Raw genomic sequence first — 12109 nt, 5'->3', positions numbered from 1 at the left:
TGCCTCTGCACAGTTCCTGAAACCCGCCAAGACTTTCCGAGATGCATACCTTGTAGATGAAGTCAGCCACAAACCCAAATGTTGTGGCCCATGAGGTCTTACCTTGAAAAATCTGGAGCCTCTCACTCCCCAATTTTCTGCCTGGAAGGATCCATTCAGACTTGAATAGCTCAGAATGCAAAATCAGGGGATCCTGGAAAGCGGCAGAGTCTGTAAAGCTGAAGGGCTCTGATACTACCTCCACCCGCATCCAAGAGCCTCCTGGCATCTCCAGTAGCAGTCCTCAGGACCCAGCTCCTCAGCAAAACCATCAAATTACAACACTAAAGTAATTTAGTAACCAGTGTAATGTCCTATAGTCATGGTAAAACAATCGATGCATTGGGGAAGCCCAGGACCTTCCAGGAGCACAGCCCTCTTCCAAGACGCTGGGCAGAAGCAGCTTCACCCAGCGTTAGAGATAACATGGCAGAGGACGGATTGGTTAGGAGATAGGTGGGAATTTCCTTAAAAGGGAGCAGGTCCTGTTATCTATGATGAGGTAAGGAGCCACAGCTGAGCTGGAAGACTGTGATTGGCCTAAGTCAGGTTCCTTGAGAGATGATGAATTACCTTTACCAGGGATAACTGGTAGAAGTAGGCTTTTGATTAGCTGCCCAAATTGCCCCAAAGCAGGATGCTAGCAATCTTTTCCTCTCTTGGTAGAAACTGAAGTCTTTATCAGCTGAATTTTATATGCTAAGAGAACTAGCCGGAGCAGTGCTTCTCACTTCTGGCCACACATCAGAATCACTTGTGTCTTCTACTAACACTGTGTTGGAGTAGAAAGCTCTATGTAATTGTTGAAATGAAACAAATAAATACAAAGTAAATACATTGTGAAATATATGTTTTAATCCCAAAGTTTGAATATTAGCATTTAGTTATTTACAATGGTATTTACAATCAACTTACCTATAACTTCTGTTAAGACAGAGACAATTATGTACAAAGACCTTATCTGTCCACAAATACAAACAGTAACTTCCCTCCAACATACAAATTGTAACTGTGTAGAAAAATGGTAACAGTTAAAACTGCTACAACTCAAAATCATTATGATTCCATTAGATCCTGACACATTTTCCTGGGGTTGAGAAAACACGGTGAAATCAGGACAAGAGAAGAGGCAGGTGTGAGCAGTCACCACTACCTCCCGCTTTTAAGTTGTTGCTCCCTTACTTAGCTGAGCTACACTTGAAGTAAAAGCTGAATAGTGAATAGAAAACCTGGGCCTGGCCTTCTAAGACCAAGACATTGTTTTACGCCTGGTATTATGAGGCTGCAGCATATAGTTTTAACTTTGGGTGGACCTTTTTTTTTCTTTTTGGCTGCACCCACAGCATGTGAAGGTTCCTGGGCCAGGGATCAAATGGAGACACAGGTGCAACCTATGTCACAACTGTGGCAACGCCAGATCCTTAACCCACTGCACAGGGCTGGGGATCGAACCCATGCCACCAGAGACAACCCTGGATACTGAACCTAGTGTGCCATAGGGGGAATTCCTGGGGGTGGACGTTTTTAGATATCTATGTCAATTAATCATTGCTATAACTGCCCAATGTTTACTCTAATGGTGGCAAGAAACTACTGCTCTGGGATGTCTAAATAGTATGTTTCCTGCGTGTTTTTAGGCAAGTTGACTGCACTATAAAACTTAATATATATTTTTTTTTATGTCTTATTAGGGCTGCACCCACAGCATATGTAAATTTCCAGGCTAGGGGTTGAATTGGGAGCTGCAGCTGCCGGCCTACACCACAGCCACAGCAATGCAGGATCTGAGCTGGGTTTGCAACCTACACCACAGCTCACAGCAATGCTAGATTCTTAACCCATTGAGCAAGGCCAGGGATCGAACCTGCATCCTCATGGATACTAGCTGGGTTTCTTAGTGCTGCACCAGAATGGGAACTCCTACAACTTCATGTTTTGACTGGAAGCTTTGCTCTGATTGAGAAGTGAGGCTAGTGAAGGGAAGCGCTACTAAGATCCATCAAGGAATTCCTGTCGTGGCTCAGTGGTTAACAAATCCGACTAGGAACCATGAGGTTGAGGGTTCAATCCCTGCCCTTGCTCAGTGGGCTGGGGATCTGGCGTTGCCAGGAGCTGTGGTGTGGGTTGCAGACGTGGCTCAGATCCCATGTTGCTGTGGCTGCGGCGCAGGCCAGTGAGCTACAGCTCCAATTGGACCCCTAGCCTGGGAACCTCCATATGCCACGGGAGCGGCCCAAGAAATAGCAAAAAGACACACACATACACACACACACACAAAATCCATCAAAATGATTCTGAACACTTGTTTACTACAGAAGAATTAGATGAAAGTTTCTAGAAGCCTGGGCTAATAAAATTAGCCACCAATCACTTTCCTTAAGGTTAAAGAAGCCAACAGTCTGTCATAACATTTTCCAGATGATAAAATAAAGCTTTTTCAACTTGGTGATGGAGACTGTGGATCATAGCTACATTTGATTCGATTCCACCCTTGGTTAGAAATCCAAACCTTAATTAATATTTTATTCTTGTAGAAAAATATAATCCATTTTATGAGTTTCTAGAAATAAATTATGGAGAAAAATAGATACAACCTTTTCCTAAAGTGGCCTTCCTGGAAGTTAGTCTTTGCCTCGGAGGCTACACACACAGGATTTAATTCTTCACTTCAAAATATATTTAATTATTTTCAATCTCTTAGTATTCTAAGTGACTAGCAATAAACAAGCTAATGATTACTGGGCAGTAGGCAAAAAACTTTGTGGCTATTTTTTCATCCAAGAATTTCATTAAAGAAACATGTGGCATATCTCACAGTAACAGTATAGATACAAGACAACCAGAAATCTGGGTTTACTTTTTAAACTACAAATGGTTGGCAACCGTTTCCTTAATAGTTATTGCAGGAGTGGGTCCAACGTGAGTCCATATATAGCCCTTCTCTGGTCTGGTGGGAACTGTGGGGAAGGGTGAGGAACGTGACTTGAAGTATTCAGAAGGTGCGTGACAGACAAATTCCAAGTATTCCATTTTCCTTGGAAGATCCTCCTCTGGTCCTAAAAAGCAGCCAAAGTTCACATTTTTTAACATATATATCACTTTCATAAAATTTTAAAATTCCTAGATACTAGGAGAGACTGGTCTGGTGATAACTTGACCTTAGCCCTTGAAACATATATTATGCTGAAATTACTTTCCTTTTTTTTTTTTTTTTTTTTTCTGTTTTAATTGCTTGAGGAATATAGCACTCTCAATATAGGAAGGATTCTACAAATATTTAGTCTTATAGCATGTTTATTATGTCTACACTGTACTTTATTATTTTATTTTATTTTATTGTCTTTTTAGTGCTGCACACGTGGCATATAGAGGTTCCCAGGCTAGGGGTCGAATCAGAGCTGTTGTTGCCAGCCTACACCACAGCCACAGCAACGTGGGATCTGACCCTGCATGTGAACTACACCACAGCTCACTGCAATGCTGGATCCTTAATCCACTGATCGAGGCCAGGGATCGAACCTGTGTTCTCATGGATGCTAGTCAGATTTGTTTCCACTGAGCCACATGGGAACTCTCTGAGTGCTTTATATATATCAATACTTTGAATCCTCACAACAACCCTCTGACTTAGGCACTATGATTATTCCCATTTTGCATGTGAGGAAATGAGGCGAGAGAGACTAAGGAACCTGCCTGCAACCACAGAGCCAGTAAGTGGTTGACCTATGAACCATGACAGCCTGGTTCCAGAGTTTGTGTTCTGAGACTTTATGCTACACTGTCTCCTCTGGAACCTGAGGATGGGGAACAAGAGGTGAGACAGAAGCCCCAGAGGTGGTCCTGTCACATCACTGCCTCTGCTGACAATCCTGATTGAAAGTCCACTCTTCTATGTACTTTCCTTTTCTTTTTCTTTTTTTTTTTTTTTTATTATGCTTTTTAAGGCTGCACTCGTGGTGGAGGCTCCCAGGCTACGGGTCAAACCAGAGCTATAGCTGCCAACCTACACCACAGCCACAGCAACTCAGGATCCTAGCCGTGTCTGCGACCTACCCTACAGCTCACAGCAACACCGGATCCTTAACCCACTGAGCGAGGCCAGGGATTGAACCTGCATTCTCATGGATACTAGTCAGGTTCATAACCCACTGAGCCACAACAGGAACTCCTCTTCTATGTACTTACAAGCAGAGATAAAACTGCTTGGTCATGTATCAGAATTGACATGCAGGTGAGAATAATAAGTGGCACTTGATTTGTCCCTGAGTTCACTCTGAAAAAAAACCTTTTGTATGTTTCTTCTTAAAATGCAAAAGTAATGCATGATCACTGCAGAAAGGCTGAAAAGTTTGGCGTTATTATAACTCTGAACATTTTCAAAATTGCATTTATCAATAACTTCTTTTAAGTATATGTCAAGAACCACTTCTTTGATCAGCCTGGAAATTAATGAGTACAGTGGCTGCCATTTCGACTACCAAGAGTGATATAAAAGGTTACAGAAGGTCTAGGATGATGTGTGTGACATGCAGAGGGACACATACTGAGAATTTATAAGATTTTAGAAATAAATGTGATAGTTCCTCTAGAAACTTTTTTTTTCTTTTTTGGCCGCCCTGCAGCATACGGAGCTCCTGGGTCAGGGATCTGATCCGAGCCACAGTTGTGACCTAAGCCGAAGCTGCAGCAATGCCAGATCCTCCATCCACTGTACTGGGCCAGAGATTGAACCGGCACCCCGGCACTCCCAAGACACCATTGATCCAGCTGTGTTACAGCAGGAAACACCCTCTAGAAATTATTTTTTAGTAAATTTTTATCTAAGTTACCTAAATAATTTAGTTCTTGAGCAATAAATTCTTTTAAAAGAGTTTAACCCTGGATCAGTCAGGAAAATCTTATCCACATAGCTTTTTAGTAGGTGTACTGCTGTAACTAAAAACGACTCACAGCCCGCAAACTCTAGCTTTATAAGGTGTATTTCATATTTTCTATAAAGTTCTCTACATTTTTGTACTTATACATCTTTGTTATGGGCTGAATTGTATCCAACACCACCCCTGGCCCCAATTCATGCTGAAGCCCTAACCCCCTAATGGGACAGTATTTAGAGACAGGGCCTTTAGAGAGGTAATTAAGGTTAAAGTCATAAGAGTGGGGCTCTAACCCAATAGGACTGGCGTCCTTATAAGAAGAGGAAGAGATGCCAGGAGTGCACACACACAGAGAGAAAAGCCCACGTGAGGACACAACCCAAAGGTGGCTGTCTACAAGCCAGGAGGAGCTCTCACCAGAAACCAAGCCTGACAGCAGCTTGATCCTATACTTCCAGCCTCTAGAACTGTGAGAAAATAAAATACTGATGTGTGTGGTATTTTGTCATGGCAGCCCAAGCAGGCAAATGAACTCTTTCACATAATAATGGAGAATGCACTGAGTTCAGAAACCTGTACTTGCCAAACTCACCTATGATGTAGGATGCAGGGTCAAACTGGTCCCTGGGGCTGGAGAGAGTGGGAATGAGCCACGTCAGTGCTGCACTCTTCTCACAATACTGGTCCTGGATAAAACCCCTGATCTGAGCATAGTAGGGTTTTCCATCTTGTTCGTCAATCACAGAAACGACATCTCCAATTTGGTAATAGACTCCCTGGGGGAAGCAGAAGACAACCCCACATTTAAAATAAAATTAGAACAGCAGCAGAGCTATGAACTGAAACTACCTTAATATGAAAGCAACAATGTTCTTTTGTTTGTTTGTTTTTTTAGGGCCAAACCCACAGCATACCAAAGTTCCCAAGCTAGGAGTCTAATCCTGGCTGCAGATGCTGGCCTACACCACAGCCACAGCAACACTGGATCCAAGGTGTATCTGTGACCTACACCAAAGCTCACGGCAACATTGGATCCTTAACCCACTGAGCGAGGCCAGGGATCGAACCCACATCCTCATGGGTTGGGTTCGTTACCTCTGCGCCACAACGGGAAGTCCTGAAAGCAACAGTTTTCAAAGTGGTCAATAAAAGGTCTTTGAGATGGTCTAAGGCATCAATGTTTATATGGTTGATGCCAATTCTAAAGTTGTTTCAATTTTGAATGAAAAATATTTCACAAACACACACATGATGACCTGCAGCTGGAAAAAAATTTGTTTATAAAAACACTTTATATCATGAGAGTACTGTTCCCACTTGGCCCAGTGCCCCTCGGCTGTAGAAAGGTTAAGTGACTTGCTGAAAGCCACATAAGGCAGAATTGCAGCCGTGGCTCCTACATCAGCCCAGTGGTCTATCTCTACACAGTCGTGAAAAGCATGCACCTTTTCCCTCACTCTTTCAGGAGAAGCTAATCCCCACTGGTGCCCTTATTCCTCTCCCTTCTGCTTAAAGGCATTTTCAAATCTCTGTGCCTACTCCACCCTTTCTATCGGCCTAGGTCCTCCACTGACCCAAATCCCACTTTTACCCTTCAGTGCTGTCACACCAACTAGGATGGCTCGCTGCTATGGCTCCACACTACACATTTGCATCTCAAAAGCAATTCCCATAACCTACATTAAAAAATACTTAAGATCCTCATATCACATTTCAATTGGCAAATTCCTCTCCCAACTCAGTTCTGGATGGGATACTTTGTAACAGCCAACTATGGGGAAAAACAGCTTAGAAGGGAAGGAAAACCACAATCACACCTTATACAGAGCAGAAGAGCACTTTAGACTAAACCGACACTTTAGTACTACATTCCAACAGGCCCAAAGCTTCCTTCAGTAATTTCAGATGCTCACCTTGTAGAAGATCGATTCTGCAGTGATTATGGTGGAAACCGATTCAGGAGCTTTGATGGGCTTTGAAAAAAATTAAAATATTAGCATATTCAGTGTGTGCATGTGTGAGTGCATGTGTGTGGTGTGTAGTGTGTACAGATATTTTTCCAGCTATATACCAGAGTTTGTAATTTGAGAAATACTAAAGTTGTTGTTTGGTGACAGGAACTACAGTTTTAAAAAAATGATTTCCTGAATGTTGTAGCAAAGCAAGGTCTAAATATCTCCTCTAGTTCTAGATAGGATATCTCCTCTAGATCTAGATAGGATATCTTTAGCTCAAAAATTTCTGAGAACTTGGAGTTCCCCTCGTGGACCAGTGGGTTAGGAATCTGACTAGTATCCATGAGGATGAAGGTCTGATCCCTGAACTCACTTCAGGGGGTTAAGGATCCAGCATTGCCAAGAGCTACGAGTTGCTGAGGCTGTGGAGTAGGTGGGCAGCTGTGGCTCTGATTCAACCCCTAGCCTGGGAACTTCCATTGGCCGAGGGTGCTGCCTTAATAAGAAAAAAAAATTGTTGAGAACCAAAGGACAGGTTTCTGATTATGTGGCCAAGCCCTAACACAGTTCTTTCAGAGCTTTATTACACATTAATGTTAATTCAGGCTCTAATGGACTGAACATGACAGAGATGGAAGTTATAAAAAAAGTCTCCTCAAAGACATTTTCTATCTCAACTTAATTATAGAACTAGCTATGATAATATCATCAGAACTAATTTTCTAGCAAGCCTGGACCAAGGCCAAAGGAAACTTTCTTAGGAGTTCTTAGTAATCTGTCATCACTGAAATCCCTTCTCTCTCTCTCTTTTTTTTTTTTTTTTTTTTTTGTATTTTTGCCTTTTCTAGGGCCACTTCCGCAGCACATGGAGGTTCCCAGGCTAGGGGTCCATTCGGAGCTATAGCCACCAGCCTACGCCACAGCCACAGCAACTCGGGATCCAAGCTGAATCTGCGACCTACACCACAGCTCATGGCAACGCCAGACCCTTAACCCACTGAGCAAGGCCAGGGATCGAACCTGCAACCTCATGGTTCCTAGTCAGATTCGCTAACTACTGCGCCACAACGGGAACTCCTGAAATCCCTTCGTAAGCTGAAATACACACTTTTATGCCACAACACAGTAACCAGGCCTTCCCAATATGCCTTGGTATCATCCTTGAAGAAAAAGGTTGCAAGATAAATTGACATTAAAATAATTGCCAAGAACATATTCCACCACATTTAAGAGGAAAACATGTATTAAAGTGTTTAAGTATATAAAACTGTAATCAAATATTTATATATTGTTTAGCCAATAAACATATCATATTAGAGAACTAAATTATAAAAATCTTAAAGTAGAGGCAACTGTTCTCAACAAGAATCCACAATCAGCTCAAGAACATCCCACAGGTCCCCTATGAATTTTTTAAATGAATATGTCCAACTTCAGAAACGCCTTTACTGGTAAGTAAAGCATTCCTGTTCTGAAAGCAGAGTATCATACTGAGGTTTTAAAAAAAATTGTCGGAGTTCCCGTCGTGGTGCAGGGGTTAACGAATCCGACTAGGAACCATGAGGTTGCAGGTTCGATCCCTGGCCTTGCTCAGTGGGTTAAGTGTCCGGCGTTGCCGTGAGCTGTGGTGTAGGTCGCAGACGCGGCTCGGATCCAGCGTTGCTGTGGCTCTGGCGTAGGCCAGTGGCTACAGCTCTGATTCAACCCCTAGCCTGGGAACCTCCATATGCCGAGGGAGCGGCCCAAGAAATAGCAACAACAACAACAACAAAGGACAAAAAGACAAAAAAAAAAAAAAAAAAATTGTCAAAATGCATTGCTTGTTGTGTTTGACCCCTGTCCCTTGTATTTACAAAAATAATGAGAATTTACTGCAACAAAAAGGTGCTTTCAGCTACTCAGGCACAAGTTTTTTAACCATTTATTTTCTTATAGAAGAAAATATAGATCAAGAAGATACAATAAAAATTTTGATACATATTCATTAAGTTGATTGTCATAGTAAGAGACATTTTCTGGGGACATAATAACAAGCAAATATGGAAATGAATGAGTTTCAATATTATTATTTGCTTAGATCTTTAAGAAGAAAAAAGGTTTTCCAGTATACTTGGCCACAGCTATAAGGACACCTCCTCCTTTGCGCAGAAAACCCAATAAAATGTGCTCCAGGTTTAGGTTTCTTTTAGAATCATATTTTATATTTCTGAGATAAAAACATAAACGCTAAAGAAAAAAAAAGGGTATTGTCAGTTCTATAAACAGTAAGTCTCCTTACCCCCTTTGAGAAAGTCTGGACCAATCCCTAGAACACTACAAAAGGATCTGCCAAGCAGAGAATCCAAGTTCAAAGGGTGAGAGGTGAAGGCAGTGGCAAGACACACTACACAACGCCATCACAGTACAAGGCACTGAACATAATCATCTTACATTTTTTAATTTAAAAATATGTCTTCTCCCTTTTCCTTTAGTGGAAACTTTCTTTTCAGCAGCTGGAGCAGATTTGTACTTAGTGTTTCGGAGCCGAGCTGACCTCCTGTGAATTTCTTGCTTACTCTGTTACATAAAGAACAAAAAAGAAAGAAATAAGCGTAGACAGCCTGCAGTTCTAAAACAACCATCTTACAAGTATCCCAAAATATGTACTTTAAACCACATTTAAAAACTAAGGGTGCGCTTTTTCTTTTTACGCTGGGTAATCACTGAACTGGGCTAATAAAAACAGAAAGGGCACTGGACAAGCAACTCCAGAGCCGCTACTTGCAACAGGGCAAGGGGCCGCAATAAGAGTTAAGTTTAGGTCAAGGCAGGAACTGTTCATTTGTTGTGTTTGTAACCAAAAATCCTTGAAAACTCAGCTCTCCAAAGCCTGAGAACAGGTCAGGTAGACCACCTCCTGCAATGGAACACTTACGCTGCCACCGAAAATGATGACACGGTAATCTTAACAGCATGACATCAAGACAATAAACTTTATTAACAGGGAAAGAGGTCCAGCGGAACGACCTTGTTCACCTGTGTGCACATGTGTACGTGGAGATGTCTGGTTTCCATCCAAACATTACAATAGGGGCAATTTCTGAAAGGTTTTGGTTTTCTTACTTCTCTATAGACTTTCAATTTCTCACAAGAAAAGGTGCTTAAAAAGGGCCAAACCAATGACGATCTTCTCATCGGGGTTGGGAGTGGGCACAGCGATCCTGGGCTCCCACCGTTCCCTCCTCGCCCTCCTCCCGCCTGACTCGCAGCCGGTCGGCCTCCGCCGTCGGGAGGGGCCGCGGGAGCTCACCTGCTTGCCGCCCCCGCCCCCGTTGCTCTGCGGCGGGGCGGCCGAGGTGCTGGCGAAGGTGGCCGCGCCGAAGCCGCCTCCGCCGCCGCTGCCTCCTGTCCCACCGGCCGCCCCCGAGCCGGTGCCCCCGCCGCCCGCGCCGCCCCTGCCCGTGCAGTGGTGACAGAGAATCTCCCCCTGCGGGCCCTTCTTCCACATGGAGGACGACGTGGTCTTGCAGCCGCTGCAGGTGGGCTTCAGGCCCAGAGGCATCGTGGCCGGCTCGGGCGGCCCCCGCGGGCGCAGCGACACCGGAATGGCTCCCGCCGACCCCGGCGGCCCGCTGGCCGGCCCGCCACTCCCAGAAACGGAAAGAGCGGCGCGGGCGTGGCGCCGAGCTGTCCACGTACAGAGCGGACCGCGGCCGCTGCCCCCTGGAGGCAGGAAGCCGGTTCCGCCCGCGAAACTCAGCGCTGCAGCCCAGTGCGGCCAGCGGCGCCCGGACGCGAGGCCGGGGCGGGGCCTGGCCTGGGAGGGGCCTGGCCTGGGAGGAGCGCCCAGACGCCTGGAGAGGAAGCTTCCGGAGAGGGGGCGGGGCACGCGCGCCCCAAGGCCCGCCTGACCGGAAATGCCCTATCCGGAACTACTGGGAGCAGGTTGCTCCTCAAACATTTTGCCTTAGGCCCACGATTGGCCTGTGAAGTGCAGGACGCCCAATTAAATCTGAATTTCATTTAGGCAGGGAATATTTTTTTTTGTCTTTTTGTCTTTTTACTGCCGTACCCATAGCATATAGAGGTTCCCAGGCTAGGGCTCTAATCCGAGCTGCCCGCCTACGCCCCAGCAACGCCAGATCCGCTGCTGCGTCTGCAACCTACACCAGGGTGGATCCTTAACCCACTGGGCGAGGCCAGGGATGGTACCTCAACCTCATGGTTCCTAGTCGGATTCATTTCTGCTGCGCTATGACGGGAACTCCAAGGCAGCGAATAATTTTTTAACACAAGTGTACCCTAGGCAATATTTGTTGTTTATCTGAATGCAAGTTTAAGTGGACATCCCGTATTTTTGCTAAATCTAACACTCCTTAGGACACCTTTACACCCTTTAAAGTTGTGATTTAGACCCTCTCAGATGCTTTCGATTATATGGCTTATTTCATGGACATTTATGTATTAGGAGTTGAAATGTATTTTAAAACCTAAGATGCCACCCCTGCATTCATTGGCCCTGGAGTGAAGGTGTCATAAGCCCACAGATCTGAACAGTATGCCAGGGAAAGGATGAATAGAAATGTCAAATAGCTGGTTGGGCATTGTTGGGAAACAGATTTGGCCCTGAGAGCCCCGGGAAAGCCCTCCCTGGACCACTCGAGAACAGCTGGCCTAGGACAAGTGCATCATAATGTGGAAAGTAACATAATGTCTTTTCTATCAAAGGAAATCTTGATTACTCCATTTTGCTCTGGTTTCTGCTGGTTGAAATGCTTTCCTGCCACCACCTCCTCTTTCTTTTTCTCCCAGTAACAATTTGTTTCAAATTAGCCAACCAAGGAAATGTGCACCCTGACCTGACCAATGGGAAGGGGACAGGTGCAGCGCCTGTGTTAGGAATAAATAGGGAGGGTCCTTTCCTCTTTTTGCATGCTTTTTGGCTCTTTTTGCATGCTTTTTGACCAAGCATGCCCTTCTGCAGAAGTAAAGAGCCTTGTCAAGGTCTCCCCGTGTTCATGTGCCTTTTTCGACACTGACGATTCGAGCCATGTCTCCAACAATAAGAATCCTGCTCCCCTCTGCTACTGTCACTGGTAAGGACAGGCCTCCCCAGGGACAATCTCTCCTCAGCCTCTCTTAGAATGGCGGCTGCATACCTGTCTTCATGAGCCTGGGTTTTCTAGACTTGGCATTCTTGGACAGTTCTTGATGAGTATGTTAGTGGAGGGCTGGGAGGAAAGGAAGAATAAAACTGTATTG

The 12109-nt window shown here is 44.6% G+C and overlaps 1 protein-coding gene across 2 annotated transcripts; it reads right to left on the bottom strand.

The window, feature by feature from the left end:
* Positions 1-872: 872 nt before the first annotated feature.
* Positions 873-10507, bottom strand: GATAD1 (GATA zinc finger domain containing 1). 2 transcript variants are annotated; one of them, XM_013979687.3, is made up of 5 exons: positions 10158-10507; positions 9299-9424; positions 6827-6886; positions 5506-5689; positions 873-3095 (listed from the first exon to the last, which is right to left on the bottom strand). In XM_013979687.3, exons 1-5 carry the CDS (start codon positions 10407-10409, stop codon positions 2905-2907), a joined length of 813 nt encoding a protein of 270 aa, XP_013835141.2. In that variant the 5' UTR covers positions 10410-10507; the 3' UTR covers positions 873-2904. The 2 variants fall into 2 exon arrangements, with proteins under 2 accessions (XP_013835141.2, XP_020958038.1); XM_021102379.2 differs by lacking the exon at positions 6827-6886.
* Between the last annotated feature and the right edge of the window lie 1602 nt (positions 10508-12109).

The sequence above is a fragment of the Sus scrofa genome, chromosome 9 (assembly GCF_054392235.1).
Source record: "Sus scrofa isolate SSC_HxYL_T2T_F1_AM1 chromosome 9, Sscrofa_HxYL_maternal_Yorkshire_Landrace_v2.0, whole genome shotgun sequence".
In the NCBI taxonomy this organism is placed as follows: Eukaryota; Metazoa; Chordata; class Mammalia; order Artiodactyla; family Suidae; genus Sus; species Sus scrofa.
Note: the sequence above shows the minus strand (reverse complement) of the source record. Positions and strands in the feature narration are given on the sequence as shown.

Bases quoted from the DNA above. Each gene is read 5' to 3' on its own strand.
- GATAD1 (XM_013979687.3), bottom strand. From the start codon at position 10,409: ATGCCTCTGGGCCTGAAGCCCACCTGCAGCGGCTGCAAGACCACGTCG. The intron at 9,425-10,157 runs GTGAGCTCCCGC...TTTATGTAACAG, and splicing joins GGGGCGGGGGCGGCAAGCAG to AGTAAGCAAGAAATTCACAG. The intron at 5,690-6,826 runs GTGAGCATCTGA...TGCTTCCCCCAG, and splicing joins CAGAATCGATCTTCTACAAG to GGAGTCTATTACCAAATTGG.